The 18250-nt window shown below is 35.8% G+C and overlaps 1 protein-coding gene across 4 annotated transcripts in view; it reads right to left on the bottom strand.

Moving 5' to 3' along the window:
* The window catches only part of Homer1 (homer scaffolding protein 1), a 101373-nt gene that overhangs the window by 29227 nt on the left and 53896 nt on the right, over positions 1-18250 (bottom strand). Inside the window, exon 6 of one of the 4 annotated variants that reach the window (NM_001347598.1) lies at positions 8600-9660. The exons of the other annotated variants lie outside the window; for them this stretch is intronic. Within the exon in view, the coding sequence (NP_001334527.1) occupies positions 9576-9660 (85 nt within the window). The 3' untranslated portion in view covers positions 8600-9575. Of the gene's footprint in view, positions 1-8599; positions 9661-18250 lie in introns of those variants that run through there. 4 annotated transcript variants of the gene reach the window in all.

Here is an 18250-nt window from a genome sequence, read left to right as displayed (position 1 = left end):
CAGTCAGTATTTTAAATGGCCATTACATGGTACTCAGATTCAGAAAACTTTACAGCTTAATTTTGTTTTTGAAGAGGTTTTAATCAAAAGACAAAACTATTTAATGCTTCAGTGATGGCATGAGCAAATGTTTATTTGTTTCTGTTGTCATATAAGATACATTCATTATCTCCAACTCCGCTAGTGCATATTTAAGCTATGTAAATAATATGCAAAGGTAAGGGCCCCAATTCAAGGCTCTATGCAAATGACCTCAAGGGAGAGGGCAGAGAATGAATGACCTCTTGGTTCATTACCTACTGCTATGTTAAGGGGAGGTTTTGCTTTATCTTCTCAAGTCTTCCTGATCAGCCTGGATGGTGGTAAAGACCCCTGTAATCCAAAAAGCCCACTTACTTGCCAAGGGAATGGAGTCACACTAGTAACTTAGTTGAGCAAGAGTCAATATCTCAGCTGTAGGCTAATGATACAACTGAAATGGGCCAATGAAAATGTTCTTTGTTGTTCTTCCAGTAACAGTGACAAACTTGAGCATTCACATCACAAAGACTGCCTTCCTTGATCTGAACAATCCTCTTAGCAATCTGAGGCTCTTTAAAGAACTTCTGTTGTTTGTCTGTCTGTCTTTGAGACAGGGTCTTACTGTGTGGTCCTGGCTGATATAGCACTCTTATTAGAATAGAGTGGCCTCAAACTCAGAGATCCAAATATTTTGCACTCTAAGTACTGGGATTAAAGGTGTGCATCACTGCACTTACCTTCCGAAAGAATATTTCATGTGACATCATCATATTACAAATATATTTCATTGACATGAATTTGATTTTGAACTAACACAAACTATCCACATGCAAAGGCTATGAAAACTAACTTCCAGGTACAATGAAGGACTAGGGACTTGTACTGGGTGCCTACCTTACAGTTTCTCTCACCGGGCTATAACTTATCTTTTTCACATGGTCACTTAGCTTCACTGCCCAAGATAACCTATAATTGGCTATATGTGGTCACATGACAGGGTGCTGAGGATGAATGTCATGCAGAAATCATTGAAAAACTACATTCTAATGAGTTTAGAATGCTAGTTAGTAAAATTTAGTGAGATCAGAATATGCCAGTCACAAATAAAAATACCAAAGATAGGCTGAAATTCTTTTTTTCTTTTGAAATTGTGTTACGGGTCTTTTGCCTGCACGTAGGTCTTGTACCTGTTGTCCAGACAGCCAGAAGATGGCGCTGGATCCCTTGGAAACTGGAATTAGAGACTGCTACGTAAGAGCTGTCATGTGGGTGCTGAGAACTGAGCCTGGGTCCTTTGGAAGAGCAGTCAGTGCTTTTAACCTGGGCTATCACTCCATCCTTTGGGATGAAATTCTTCAATAGTCTGAAGGCTTACATTGTGGGAATGGACTGCATATGCCGGTATTTACATGGAAGTAGACAGTTATAATACACGTGCATGCAGACTGCTCAGAGTACTATTTTACTTCTATCAATATTCTCTAGGCTGCTTTCTATGGACAAGTGAGGGCTGTGGTGAAACCAGGAACTTCCTACTAAACACAGTTCAGGGTTTGGCTAACATCTTTCATGAAGCACAAAAAACACACTGTCCTAGCCTCTGAAACGCTCCCGTCACACACCCGCCCACAAAAACAGCCTGGTGGAATAAATGCCTTAGTGTTTGCATTTATAACTGATGACTTATTTTTCAACCAGATAGACTGTATCTCTGTAATTATTACTGATTTGTAGAAAACGTTAGGTGAAACTATGTAAATGTAGACAGGAAAGTCTAGCTGCCATGTTGTTTCTTCAAAAAATCATGTATTCAAAGCTGTTCATCTTAAGTTTGCTGGGGACTAAGTGCCAGGGTGTCATGTGAGCTGGGTAGGTGCTGAACCCACACCACAGAAGCATTTAAGAGTAAAATTACACCTCCAGGTACATTTCTATAAAAGCGAATAAAGAAGTGCAAGCAGGGAAACCTAAAATGACTGGACTTACTAACACTGTACTGTCACACAAACCCTTGGCAGGGTAAACGGTACTGGACTTTATAGACTCTTCACAAAGTCTTAGCAAGTTACAATTGTCTGACAATCCAACAAAATTTGGGTATTCATACATTTTGTCTTCTGAGTTTTATATGAAGCAGATTTTGAAATATCTAAAGTGTCTATATTTAAGATTTGCAGTTCAGAAGAACATGCTGCAAAGCCTGCTGGGAGCCAAGATGCCATTACCAGGAGCGGCACATGTCTGATGAGGAGCTGCAGAGTTTGGTGTTTGCCCTGCTGGCTTCCCGTCTTCCTGGGTATGTCCCAGTTTTCCTTTTTAGAATAGGAATGTTTACTCTATGCCACTGCATATTCCTAGCAGGTAATGTGCTTTTTATTCTACAGGGGCTAAGAGTCTGCCTTGAGTTTTAGCAGAGACTGTGGAATTTTGCAGGGTTGGAACTGTGAAAGTATAGAAGTTGAACTGAATGCATTCTGTATTAGGAGATGGCCCAGAGGCAGTTATGGTTTGAACTCACACTGCTACCCATGGGCTCGTGCATTTAAATAAACGGTCTCCACCTGGAGTTTCTGCATTGGGAACCTTTAAGAGGACAAAAGTGGACACAGCAGGCTGCTGGGAAGGGGCACACTGAGGGTTAGAGCCAGGCTTGGAGCCTGGGCTTCTGATTCCTGTCTGCTGTGATGTCACAGGTGGCATTAGGTTTTTACTACCCGCATCTGAGCCACTGCTGCAGCTATGCCTTCCCTGCCTTGATAGACTGCAGCCTTTCTATTGGTTAGGGAAAACAAATGCTTTTTCTTTTTCTTATTTCTTTCAGTTATTTTAACACAGCCATGACAAAAGTACTTACTATGGCAGCCAAGCAGCCCCACTTCCTTCCCCACCCCTTTCCCCCTTCCCTGGCCCACACTTTGATAATGGCAATGCGAGGCAACATTATACACTAATTACTTAGACTTGTAAATTAAAAAAAAGTCAAGTATGGGAGGAAAATAAAAATTACTACTTCAATAGGTTATATTATTCTGTGCCTGAAAATCAAAGGAAAATGAATACATTTATCCTTTCAAGAACATTTTCTCAGCATCTATAATTCAGTTAAAAAGATGGACTGAAACTGAAGTTTCTGTTTGCAATTTCCAGGATGACTCTGGATAAATGTTTTGCAAGTTCTCCTTTTTTAAAGTGGCAACAACACTACTTATTACAAACTACAATTCCTACTGATGTTGCAAGGGTTAAAACTAATGTATTCACAATTCAGATAACTGTAACTACTCAATATGTATTTGCGTGCCATGGTCACAGAAAGGCTATTTACTAAATAGCAAGCCTACCAGTTTATATATTTCACAAACTTAATTCAAGCAATCAATGTATTAAACGTAGTAAATCAATAGTGTTTTCTAATATTTTCAGGTGTTTTCATCATCCTCAAGGGATTTCTACCTTAACAACAGAAGGGGGAAAAGTCCAATATAGAAAAATTAACCACTCACTGATTCAATGTGTGTGATGCCTCTACAGCATGTCAAACACCATACCAGACAGTGAGAGCCAAAGATAAATAAACTGGCAATGGTCCTCAAAAAACTTAAGAGGATAGAAAACGAAAAAATACATCTTTCTTCCTATTCTTTATTCTTAAAGCTTGTTTCAAATTTTTCTTTCATCTTTCCAGATGTTATTTCTATGATCTAAAGATGAGAGCAAAGCTGTCTTAAACCTACAAAAATCATATAGTGGTCAAGCGCAGCATCAAAAGCCCTTCTGGCAGTACCTACTAGTCAGCCCCTCTGTTAGCAGTCATGTATTGAGCATCTAAAGGTGTATGAGCTCCTAGGTGCTGCATGAGGATAGACCAGGTAAGTGGTGTGGATGGTGACTTTACCCTCATCACTTGTTAAGTGATTTTCAGTGCATGTGATTATATATGCAATATGCACATAAATTAAACACCACAGAGACAACTGTGCCTTCCAAGTACCCTAACCTCTGGATATGTTAATTTTACAAAATTCTTTTGAAGTGATGTTGGAAGATTCAACTCTTAGAAGGCCTCTCTAGATGGTCTTGGTTTGCAATATTGCTTACATGAGAATCGAAGAACTCATACAGCATGTGTGTCAATGTGTGCTGATCCTATGGTGATTTCAGAAATGGATTGCTTAGCTCTATGCAGTGCTATGATTGACAGCTACTTGGTAAATATACAGGATGTAGTCTTACTTCTACATTACCTAGTTATAGAACAAAGAAATCACATACAAGGACATTTTACTGTGGCCTACACTCATGTAAATTATTCAAAGTTCCCCTAATGGTCCTATGAAAATATAAAGATAATCAAGACTACTAAGGCTACAAACACATAAGCATATGCACTAGACTTTAACTATTATAACCATTACAACTATGAAATGAACAAAATGTCAAATTGTCTTCTAAAGTATTTGTTTGTACCTATAGATCAGTGATGCTCAAGCTTGGACAGAGAAGTTTTGTTCTGTTTTGCAGCGGGCAGGGATTAAGGCAGGAACATTTATCTGGTCATCTGCTCTAAATAGGACCTCTTTTCAACGCCCCCCAGCCCACCCCTGCTCCAAGCTTCAGGTAACTTTAGCAAGGGGGAATAAAAACAATCGTAGAGACAGAAGATGGTGAGAGGATTGTAAGATGTCTTCTGAACATGGCATGGCCATGGCCTCATCAACAGCAGTTATAGTTTCTATACAGAAGGAAGCATGCCAGCATTCCAGGATGGATGGGGGAAGAGACTTATGAGCCTCACCCTTAGCTGAGGACTGAAAGGCTAAGGGAAGGACGATCCATTTTTCTTCAGGGGTATAGCCACAGGTTGTTTCCCATGATCCAGTAAGTAACACTACACCCATGCATATGCAAGCAACACTTATTAAGTTCTGCTGGATGTTAGGGGCTGGGGGAGCCTGAATGCAGGAGGGAAAGTTTGGGAAGAAAGGCTCCAGAGCGACTGGGGAGGGAGAAGAATGGAGGTAAACAGGATCAAATACATTAATTGCCAAGAATGAATAAATTGAGCATGACCACGTTGGCTTCATCTAAATGCCTAATATGTCCTCAAATTACTACGTAATACAGACTCAGTACTCACTATATTTCAACTGTTACTTTTTAGGCAATTCTAACTTATTTTTGTTGGAAATAATGGCTAAATTCTGTTAATCACTATTTTTGAAGTTTGCTTTCCTTTAGAGACTTACAATTTCTTTCCAACAGACCAAAGAAAAAAATTAAGCAGAGACAGAGAGGATTAGTCAAGTTCTAATTCTGGTTCGTACAGATTTGTAAAAGTTCCCTAACCAAGGTACGGTGACTGGTAGGCTGCCAACACTCTTACGGATAGCCCTAACCTATGCTCATGGGACTGCATGAACTGGAATCAGTGGGTTGTAAAAAATAAAAAAGTTAGGAGGAGCATGTCCTGGGAAGATGATCAATGAGGATGTGAAGGGGGTGGACATCACAAAGATATATTTATATATGTGTGAAAATTTCTAAGAATTAAAAAAAAATCCTTAAACCCCTAACATTCCTATTTTTCAGATTTTTTCCCTCTGTAAAAAAATGGGTAATTGTGTCTGTTCTATTTCCTATGAGGCAAAATAAAAATTTATAAAAATACAGGATAAATACAAACCTGGCTACTCTTAACGAGTAGATTTCTATACACCTCATCCGCTTAGTCTTTACAGGAACTAAGAATATTGCATACATCTGACATTCAGACTTTAGAACTAATATTTATGAATAAATGAATCATTATCAAATGTCTTCCCAGGAAAATGAAAAAGTCAACAAAGATGGCATTTCATTTGATATTATTGAATTTCAGAGACTTAAATGCAAGGGTGGTCTCTGTTAGTCCTTGGTTAAAATGCTTTATGAATTAGTATAAAGCTGGCTGGGCAGGCAGGTATGACTCACATGTACAATATCAACTAGCACTATTTAGGGTACTAGATGACTATACTAAATTTCCAAACATAGTAGTGTATCACTCATTGATTATTTATATCCTGCTTGTCCCCCAAACACTTGCTTATCTGATGTCATCATTTCCCATAGATTAGTACAATGATGCTAAAAAAGCCACTTTACAGGCAAATTTATTTTCAGCTTGCCATTTGTTTATTTGTGCCTGCATGCATGTGTGCATGTGTAGGATTTAACCCCTATTTAGGACTTCACTGTTCACTATATTCCCAGCCTAATTATTAGTAATGATGCTAAAGTCCAAATGTTCAAGTATAGATTTAATTCAACCTAAAAACTTTTAAACAACCTGTCTCCATCTTTAAGTTTCGTTACCAAATAGCAATATGTTTCTGAAACTTATCTCATTATAATAATTCATCCCATGAGCTTATGAATTTATCCCATATCTTAGTCTAGTGCTTTAACTTTACAAGAGTCTACTGTTGAATAGTATCTGATATACCACACATTTTGAATCTGTAGTGCCATCTGGGAGGATTTAAATAATTTCAATTATGCATGCATACTGTGCCAAAGCATAAAATACTACTTTTTCCTAACGTAATATTTAAAGGCAGAGCTAGCTAATTTGCTGAATGTAATGTGCTTCTTTATATAGCACAGTAACATCACTGTGTCTTAACAATGATAAAGCCAGTGCTGACTCCAGGCACAGCCGCAGAAGACAGTGAGAGGATATATTACCTATTTCTTGACTAAAGGCGGGCTCATATTAAGATAACCAAGTCAAGCTTGCTTAGAAATCATATGCTACCTTTTCTCTTCTACCGAACAGATGAAAACTGTGGCCCAGAGACAAAGCATGTGCTTAAGTGAGTAGCAGTGTGGCTGAGCCTGAGCACACAATCCCGGCACTGCTGACATGGTTAAGAACATTCTGCATTTTTAGAGACCAAAATGGTGGCAGAACCATTGCATTACAGATTAAAGCATCCCTTATCTAAAATGCCTTACATACTCGCTTTATGTTTTATATATATCTTACTAACATAGTCTGAAGATAACTTTATACAGTATTTCTGGTCCACTTGAGTGTAGTCGATGAGCTGCCACATGTGACCAGATACATCGTTTCCCATTTGTGGCATCCTACTAGTATTTAAAAAAAGGTTTCAGATTTAGAAGCATTTCATATTCAAGAATCATATTCTATTTCACATGCCAAAATTAAGGATATTCAATCTGAATTCATATTTTCCCAAGAAATTTATTCCTTCCTGAGTTAAATTAGATTCAAGATGCAGCCTATAAATTATTGCTGTAATAAAATTGGTAGAAGAAAGCACTGTTTTAAATATTAGACAGATTAACACTACTATGGTACTACTGTATGTCTCCATTATTTCCAAAGCATGTTCGTTAACTTTAATATTTGTTTCTATAATATATCAGCTAGAAAAGTAAGCATATACCTTATTAGATGTATTATGTAATAAGTATTTTAAGCAATAACTGGCTTCTGAAAATTAAAATTAATTTTTGGTATATAAAAAGTGAGGTTCAAGATAAACTCTGTAAGCTTTATTTTATTAATTCTTATATATAAAGTTTTATCAGTGATTTTACGATTGTTTTCAAATTTACTACACAGCTCACTGTTTACATATTTTTTTACCAAGAGATCAAAATTCTCAAAATATGCTTACTTAAGTATTCAAATGTATAAATTAAAATGAATATGGTAAACTACACTTATGGGCCACTTTCCCCTACTTAGATCAATAGATATACATGAAATCTTTAAAAGACTGCAGATCATAAAACTATTAAATGAGCAATCAGGTTGTGGATAAGGCTCACTGGTCACAAGCTTGTTAAACTTGTAAATATCCTAGGTTTGATTCTCAGCACTGCAAAAACAAAAGCAAACAAAGAAACATACATGCACACACACACGGGTTAGGGGAAAGAATGGAACAGGAGGGATGGGAACTGATTTAAGTAATTTCTTTCTCTAAACTGAGTCAGCAAAAGACAGGTCCCTTGTATAGTTCCCATCCCCACACATTTCTCTCTTGGGTGGCTTACAGCGATACTATAGAACAGTGGTAGGAGGTTTCCAGTGACGTTTGTAAAGCTTATCAGAAGGTATTGTGGTTTATGTGTTAAGAGTGGCGGCCCAGTACATGTGGCCCTCTGGGCTCCTCCTCCCCAGCACTGCAGACCCAACCAACCAACCAAGGACACCACCGTCAATACTCTCCACCTGGAGCAGTGGTTCTCAACCTTCCTAACACTACAAGGCTTTAATTCAGTTCCTCAAGTTGTGATGACCCCAACCATAAAAGTATTTTCATTGCTATTTTGTAAATGTAATTTTGCTACTTCTATGAATCCTTTTTAAATGAATCTTAATGTAAATATCTTGTGTTTTCTGATGGTCTTAGATGACCCCTGTGAAAGGGTCATTTGACCACCACAAAAGGGGTCACAACCCAGAAGTTGAAACCCACTGTCCTAGAGTTACGTTTGCTTTTCTTTTTAAACAACACATAGGTTAAATCATAAAATAAATAGTTCAATGATATAGTCATATAAGAAATAATTTTATTTATTTATAATTATTGAGTATAAACTTGAATTCTTCAATTCATTTCTTGATTTCCCCTGATTTAGTAGATATGAATTTTCTTTCTATATACTATGAAATATTCATCAAATCTTTATTTGTATAGTAATACCATCTAAATAAAAGGGAAACCCAGACGTTTTTACTATAGCTTTTATTATTATTATATAAAGGCTCAGTTGTAAAAGAACCAATTTAACATCTCATGCAGCCAAATTATTCTTTATACAAGGATGCTCACTAATGAACCAAATACAATGCCATTATCTTCCATTTAAGAAAATATTACCTAATATTCGTTCAAAGACATAATTTTGAAAATACACAGATACTATCAACAAAGAGCTAAGCATAAATTAGTATTTATAGACATTTGTGGGAACCATTAAAATGTGCCTCACAACATCCCTGTGAGGTAGGGAGGTGGATTGGTGACAAATACATGGACTTGAGCAATGTTACATGTGCCAAGATTACATAGAAAAAAGTTGCTATTTTGTTACATTTCAAAAGAAAGAAAATCCATGAACCAGCTCTATTTAGAAGTCCAAGAAAACCAGCCACTTGTTTTTTACTTTCTTCATCACGGAGTTACTCTGATTTTCAGCAGATCTTTCCCCCTTCATCAAGAGCTTTTCAGTCTTCTGGGTATTAGTGAAGCAAGGTCCATGACATTTTTCCAAAGTTCTAAAACATGAGCCTTCCCAAGTCCATCTCTTCCTTCTCTAGATGGCTCTAGCTTAGCTCTTCTTCTCACACAGAAGTCAAGCAGGTGTCTTCTTTTAAGAAGAACTATGTCTCCTTTTCATTCTTCAATGTTAAAATTGTGTGACATGAGTTGGTCTTTTTACACTGTTATGTTTCTTCCAGGTCATTTGTATCTTTCCAATTAGAATAAACTGCAGATCCTCTTCTTCCAGGGGAAATGGTGACTTCACTAATTTCAAAAATAACCAAGGCCAGAGGAGCTCTCCAGCAAAGAAAGTTGGCTGTCTTCACAGTAAGGAAAAAAAATCCATCTTGAAGAACTGATTTAAAAATAAAAAAACAAAAACCAAAAAACCAACAATTTGAAAAAAGCCTACTATCCAATAAGTATCAGGATGCAAGGGAGTAAAGAGTCCACAAAAAGAAAAAAATGTTCAAGTAGAATTTTTTAAGAAGTGGTAGTTGGGGAAAGGGATAGGAATCTATTTAGAAATATGATGTTTGTATTTATTTCTTACTGTCCAATATATCTTTCTCCAGCAAATCTCAATTATGCTACTCTATCCAATATGAGTTCAGGACTTGACTACTAGCAGGTTCTGCATGTGGTAAAGCTTCTAAAATCCCATTAAGAATCTTTCTTTCTCTTTGTCATGGAACCTAAGACTTTGTGGCCACATGTAATAGTGACAGAACATTAATGTGTCTTGAAAGACGTAGAACTACCAGCGAGGTGTGGTGGCAAACACTTGTAATGCAAGTACTTGGAAGGCTAAGACAAGAAGAAAATTTGAGGCCAGGCTGAACTACATAGCCAAAGCCCATCTCAAACAAAACAAGCAAAGCAAAGCAAAGCAAAGCAAAGCAAAGCAAAGCAAAGCAAAGCAAAGCAAAGCAAAGCAAGGGGGTAAACAATAGCAGTGTACTTGGAATTAGACAATACACATAATCTGTTTCATTAAATAATTTAGCATATTATTACTATTCACTCTCTGTATTGGATGGGTGAGTACTGTATCTTGTAGAGCATGAAAGTCCTTAGGTGGTCTCTTATAGTAACTTAGCTTACAAATAATCATACCTTAGAAAAAATTAGTTATAAAAATGTTATTAAGCCACAGGATCAAATATTTTTTCTACAAATATATTAACCTCACATTATCGAGACCAAAGTTGTGCCTTGGATTAAAAGAGCATTTTGCAGAACTATGCCTAAGGTTGCAGTTCAAGACTATCATAGACTACTTTTATTATTGAAAATTAAAACAACACCCCCCCCCCCGTGTCTCAGGTACATTGGGGTAAATAATTTCTTTAGGACTTTCTATTCTACTATGCATACAAAGCTTTAAAAATGTCCTATGAGATTATCATAGCATTCCTGCATTGTTTGAAGACTAGTGCAGAAGTTTACTAAACACTAAAAATGCCTGTGTCCAAAAACACAACCCCTCCAAAGCAAACCAGGTGGAAGACTGTCCAAAAACAAAACAAAACAAAAAAACAGATCACATATACATGATCATTTAAAATAAACAGTTTACATTTCTATTTTGCAGTAAGAAAAAAAATCATTTGTAGAACAATTATCTAGAAATCAATTATCTGAAATGAATAACTTTAATCTTCAAAATAATAATGTATCTTATAAACCAGATAGCAAGGGAGCTCTATTCATATCCTCTATATAAGAACTGCTTCCTATATGAAAGAGAAAAAAAAAAAAACACCCAGGAATTCTTCAGATTTGAATGTAGCAAAACTGAGACCCAGTTTTGTGTTTTTTAAAAATAGTAACATTTTTATAAGAACTTTTCCTTATCAAGTTTCTTTTTTCTCTTGAAATAGCCGATGGATATTGTTGTCTTTGGCAATGTACAGATATTAAAACTGTCACATTGTTGGAGCGTAAAAGAAGAAATCATTAAAAGGAATTAGTATGATGGAAAAAAATGTTAAAAATCTAGGAATACAGAACAGGTTTATCCTGCTAAAAATCCATAAAAACTGCACAGCTTATATCTGATGAAAGACTCTGCTCTAAGATCAGAAGTGCGATAAAGGCCTCTACTCTTCTCACGTGATGACCAATACTGTACTAGCTAGGGCTATTAGGGAAATGAAATACAAGGCACCTAGATAAAACTGTAATAAAGTAAAGCTGTATCTGTTGGCAGAAAATGCTATTTTATCTATAGAAAATCCTGAGGAATCTGCTTTAAAACTATTAAAATTAAGATTAATTTTAATTAGTGTTTATCAGAATGCCAACAGCTTCTTTATAGGAATTTAGAAGGAATTTCTATAGAATAAACTTTGCTTAGAAATTGTAAGGACTCAAGACTCGATCTTAAAAAAAAAAAAGGAAAAGGTTATACAAATCATACTTCCCAATTTTAAATATTAATGCCAAGTTAAAACAATGAAGGCAATGTAGTCCTGGTGTTAGAATAGAACTTGTCACTGGGCCAGAACTGAGAGTTCAGAAGTAAAGCTCCATTTTTAGTTTTTGTTCAGAACGCCAAGTTATTTCAATAAAGAATGGCCTTAAAAAGGGGGGGGGGGGTAGGGGTTAAGAGCACTGACTGTTCTTCCAGAGGTCCTGAGTTCAATTCCTAGCAGCCACATGGTAGCTCACAACCATCTGTAATGGGATCTGATGCCCTCTTCTGGTGTGCCTGAAGATAGCAACAATGTACTTACACATAAAATAAATAAAGCTTTAAAAAAGGGAAGGGAAAACTAGATAATCGCAGAGAAAAGAATGAAGGGAAGCCTCTACCTCATATTACATGCAAAAACTAGACCAGAGATGGAAACTGAAGAGCTGAAACTCAGAAGAAAATAAAAGTGTAGTAAATCTTATGACCTCAGACTAGTCAGTGACTTCTTAAAAAAAAAAACAAGCAAATAAAGAAAAGCATAAGTAAATAAAAATAATAGAAATAAAAATATAGAAATAAAGAAATGTTAAAATGTTTGTACTGAAAAGCACAACATCCAAAAGAGACAACCTACTGAATTAGCAAAACCATTTAAAAATCATTCTTATGATATGGGTTTAATTTCTAGATGTAAAGAGTGCCCACAAATCAAAAACAGGCAAAGCTCAATTGAAAGCGGGTAAAGGATTTGAGTGGCCATTTCTTTGAAGATACAGAAGTGATCCACAGGCATATCAAAAGATGCCATTAGGGAAATCAAAGTCACAACAAAATACAAATGGATCCAAGAGGATGGCGGTCGTAAACAAGGTGTGGGAAAGGGTGTTGCTCATGTAGAATACTTACTCGGCACACTTGGGCTCTGGGCTCAATGCCATCAGCAAGAGGGTTGAAGATATACAGTAAAGAAACTAGAACCCTTACACTCTGGTGATGAACGTGCAAAATGGTGCAGCTGCTCTCCACAACAGTCTGGCAATGCCTCTAAAGTGTTACCACAGAATGAACAAATGACTCAGTGTACACTATATGACCTCATATATATGAAATGTAAAGAATAGGCAAAGTCACAGAGCCATGAATATTCAGTGTTGGAAATGGAAGAGATAATGCATGGGGAAAATTACTAATAGGTACAGGTTTGTTTTTATTTTGGACAAGGGGTAGGAGAGTGGTAGAAATTCACTGTAGTTAAGGTTGTATAATTACATGAATATACTAAAACTGCTGAATTGTACATTTTTATATGTGACTATGAAAGAGCATGTGAAACATTGTTTCCCATGAATTATTTTGCTAAAAAGCTGTCATTAAAATAGAGAAGAGAATATTAACAGCTAAATGGGTTTTGCTAGAATCAGGGCATTAAGCTGATAATTCTTCAAATATATATACATATATATCTTTGTTAGTTCTACTAAATGTGTGTGTTTATGTTAATGAACAAGTTGAACCAACTTGATATACCTTGTTCTATTATCTCAGTTAGCAGCAGGAACAGAAAAAAGTCATTTATTTGTTCAAAACATTAACTTTTTACTGTACATCTAAAATAAATAAAAATGTATGAGGGATATCTAGAAATTCAAGTCAAATTGGGAATTTCTAAATAAGAAGTTTAACACTCAGAGGCACATGTTAAACAATAGTAAAGTTAGGAGGTCCTGGGAGTGTTTGAAAAGTGACACAGAAAACAAGCTTTTTAAAAGTTTACACAGAGGATCTCTCTAGGTTAGGTTAGACTCTAATGGCCCAGACTTTTCTCAGCTGCAACCCAGCCACTGGTATATAAGGCTGTAGAACATTCTCTGACTGTTTCCACTTTCTTAACGCGGCTTCTAAACCAGGTAATGGCCAAAGTTCCTTCATCTCCAAAATTGTAATATTTTAAACTTCAATGTAGCAAAAGTCATGAAAATTAACATACTGACCTACAAGTTAAACTATGAATGAAAAAAATGGCAAATGACCACAGCTGGCACGTTCATTTCACCAGTGTGGTCATGGCTACACCTTCTACACTCCATAAGGAGGGCATTACCGGGGCATACTTCCAACACACTTTAACACACTGTCATTTATTTTGATGTGACCTTTACAGAGGTTGGGTTTAAATCTCTAGAAGAGAAATTAGATGAGTCCCCAAGATGGCATCCCCGACTTCACTTCTTGAACATTCGAGTTTACCATAGACCTCCTCATTCTTTACCAGCACACATCACAAATTTTCATCTATTTATGTGGCTTGCCTGCCTCTGTCTAGGTTTGTTATAATTTGGCCTTAACCCTTAATACTCTTATGTCTGAAATCAAATAGAAACAAAAAGCATTTTCCATGTGTGCTGGAGCAGACCTGTCCAGATAACACACCTCTTTCCACTGGAATCCACACAGTGGTTTGCGAAGGACAGAAAGTGAAAGGGGAATTTTTAAACATCTTCCAAGGAAAGGGATCATACTCTAAGTCCGTCTCCTCCATGGCCAGCTCCCACATAGCTAACTCCAGACAGACAGCTGTGCATGCATGGGCAAAGGGATTCCCACACTGGAATTGGCTTACAGATATCTGAATCTCACAGAATAATTTTCTTGTAAGTAACTTATACTTAGTGATAACATCACTAAAAGGCTTTAGCAAATTTTAACATTTCCACAAAATCTTGGATGACTTCAGAAAAAAAAAAAATAAAGAAAGCAGTTTTTCAAGAATTTAAGATAGAAAGTTAGTTATATCTAGTCAGAAAACTATTTAATAATCTTGGTCGATAAACTGTATTCTCTGTTGCTCATTATTGTAAAAAATATAAATTGCTTCTCAGTTTGCAGAGAATGCAGATCAGTATTTAAAAGGCAAAATACAAGGCAGCACTTATACAACGCCACCCTTTTACTATTATGGAAAGTAAATTCTGCATTTTTAAATTGTTGAATCATGATCTCAAGTTATCTTAGCTTTCATATTAATTCTGAAAAATATAATTTTTGAGGCTTGACAATAAGAAAATCACAACTGTAACAGTTAAGGGAGCTGAAATATTTATAGTTTTTCACCCATAATTTTATCAGTGATAAAAATCTCTTCTGATGAAATTAAATCTCAGCTATATAGATTTATTCCAAATAAAAATTATATACAGTAATTATTTTTACTTTAGTGTAAAACTATAACCTTCTAAGTTCTGTTTACTACTTAAGAAGGAAGGAGACAATGTGTCTAAGCATGCATGTCATGTGGAAAGTTAGGCCTCTCTGAGACAAGGTCCTGCAGTAAGTAACCCTGGCTGCCTAGGGCTCTCCTCTGCCTCTGGAACACCGGGACTGAAGGCATGAACAAACACTAGGTAGTACTGAGACCTCTTAACGCCACTCACTTTTTCTTATTTGTAGTATCTGCAAATAAGTATAAGCTGTATTTAATTTATAAAAAGTACATTTTGCTGTACTTTGCCTTACTTAAATATAAATATTTTTTAAAAAATGGTTAAAATATTGCCTAAAGTATCCAAGGAAATTTAATTTTAAAAATTGTACAAAACCTCTAGATATAATTTCAAATTATTGCCTTTCTGAAGCTTAGAAAAAGAAATATAAATGGGGTGAATCAACCCGTGTTTATTATTATACTGTTATACAGCAAAAATCAATATACTAGAAAATATTTCTGCATACACCTTTAATGAGTTGTTGCAAACACACAAGCCACAGAAACATCTCAAACAGTGGAAGATACATGCAGTACCTCCAAAGTGCACAAAGTCCAGCAGCACCTGAGAATGTATTATCCAAACTTTACAAGAATCCAAATGTAGTCAGTGCTTAAGAAAGCCTACTTTCCATTACAGTAGCCAAACTTATCAAAATTTGTCAGTAAAAAATAGCTTCACAAACAGCTGCCATATGTTCTGAACTCTCAGAAAGATGATAGCAGCTATATATCAATATTATACTGCATTTCTGAGAGCCAAGATTGCAATTAACAAAATAAAAATTTTAATTTTCAGTAATATATTTCAGGATCACATTCCAATAACACTACAATAATATAAAACTAACTACTTCTAAGAGAATTTAGGCTGTCTTAAATCTAATTTTTAAAAATCCAACCACTTTCTAGAATTCTACACAAATGACACCAGGAAGCAAACAATTACCTTGAACGAGAGAGGAAACCTTTTTCCTACACAAACATATAACTTGGTCTATTAGGGTCTAATGACATTTTAGTCCCCAGATATAAGACTATGCTCTCAAAGAGCACCCTAAAAAGTCACTGTAGTTTGTTAATGAGCTTCTGTTCAACCTCAAAAGGTAATTATCATTTAAGTTAAAAATAATTTTAAAGAAAAAAGCAATTTAGAAAAGATTTAATAACACTCTCTCAAAGCGATTAGTAAGCATTTACAGTCACAGTCCTCCTGTTCCACACATCCTAAGCTTCTGACAGCGTCTAAAGAAGTACACCAAAGAGTGATCACTCCTTGAAATGTATCTGATGAGACTATTATTGCATAGCTATGACGAGGACATAAAACAGTACTACAGCTCTTAACTGAAAGTATATACGAACCCATGTTTACATTTAATTTAGCAGTATAGTTTTTAAAAACCAAAGAGAGGAGTAAATGATTCAAGATAAGGCAGTATGCCATGGAATTAGGTAAGATAAAAACTGAATTAGCTTAGTATAGACATTTCATCAAGAGTTCAAGATAATTTTAAGAAAATATTGTAGATGAAAATATGTATGTAGGATTTGCTTTAAAAATAAAACAATGTAGGTGGAGAGTTGGCTCAGTGGTTAAGAGCACTAGTTGCTCCTGTAAAGGACTTAGCTTCCGTTTCCAGCACCCATATGGTAGCTCACAACCATCTATGACTCCAGTTTTAGTTAATCTGACACCCTCTTCTGGATCCTGTGGGCACCAGGCATCGACATGCCTGTATGCAAAACACCCATACACATAAAATATAAAATTAAAATAATGAAATGGTAAGTCTAGGAGTGTGGCTCACTTGGTGCAGGGCACACCTATCATGTGTAAAGACCTGCAGTTGCATCTCAACATGCAATAATAACACATTAGTAGAGAACAAGGTGAGTGCACTGATAAAGTAAGACTGGCCATGCTTTTTCCCTGACTGTTAAGGCCGAAGTGGTACTTCCATTGGAGTCTATTATTGTAGTCTGTCTGTGCAATCTGAAAACCTTATATTAAATTATAATTAAAAACAAAAAACTTTCTTGTATTCCTAAATCAAAATAATTTAAAAATAAATCTTACAAGTACAGAATAGACTTTCACCAAATTACTAAAATTGTCAAGCCTAAAAGTCATAATAGCTTCTTTACTAATTACTGATTCTAGACATAGGATAAAATATGACTCTTAAGGAAAGCACCAGCAGCTGCCATCTCAGGTCACATGACTGACTGGGTCCCTATCCTTATACTTTTATCTGTTTGGCTTTTGCTCTTTTCACTATGTGCCGTGAGTATGGCCATCATAACTGTCCTAGTTTTCTTTTAAAATAGATACTCTAGTGATTTTGCTCTCTATTTAGCAGTAAAATTGGACTGAACAAAAGGAGGAAGATACTAGCCAAACCCTTTTCTTAAACTAGTCTCTTTTTGGTTAAAACAAGTACTCAGGAAGAAAAGGCAAAATGACAACCTAGGTAATCTCTAAACACAAGAGGAAAAAATAGTATATCCAATTTGAATATATGGGTACTTTAGACTTAGGTAATATTAATTATAATGTTCTTCCTGTTTCTAACTCATGAAATGCTAATCTCAACTCTATATAGGTCCTTACAGATAGGTACTTACATAGTGTGTGTGTGTGTGTGTGTGTGTGTGTGTGTATAGCGTGTGTGTGTGTATATATATATATATGTATATGTGTATATATATATATATATATACACACACACACATATATACTGTATATATTACATGTATTATGATATATATATACACACCCATACATACATACTAGGGCAGGGTTGGAAGAACTGAGCTATCAAATTAAAGTACTTTCTAATGAGCAACTGGACCTAGGACACATAAACTAAATGTAAAGATCTAGTTTTCTCACAATAAGCCAAAGGCATGTGCTTCCACACTGTGCTGCCTTACATTGTAACTCAGCACGCACATATAAACGCTTGACACCGAAACACTTACTACAGTGAACTTCACTGTCTTCTTTTTCAGAAGCATGGAAAACCTATTTGAAAACATTATAGTGTGGGAAATCTTAAATTACACCAACTCTGAGTTCTTCTACCTTGACAATCAGGGATTTTTGCAGTAGCTGTAAATAAACTACCTCACATGGAAATCTTTATTTCAGTCAAGGAAGTAAATGAATACAGAATCATAAAATCTGAGGAATACTTTCATAAGATGCTATAGCTGGAAATTCTTAAAATAATAAGAAAAACTATATGATTATAAAATGCC

Source organism: Mus musculus, chromosome 13 (assembly GCF_000001635.26).
Source record: "Mus musculus strain C57BL/6J chromosome 13, GRCm38.p6 C57BL/6J".
NCBI classification, from domain to species: domain Eukaryota; kingdom Metazoa; phylum Chordata; class Mammalia; order Rodentia; family Muridae; genus Mus; species Mus musculus.
The sequence above is the reverse complement of the archived record's forward strand: the minus strand, read 5'-3'. Positions and strand labels throughout refer to the sequence as shown.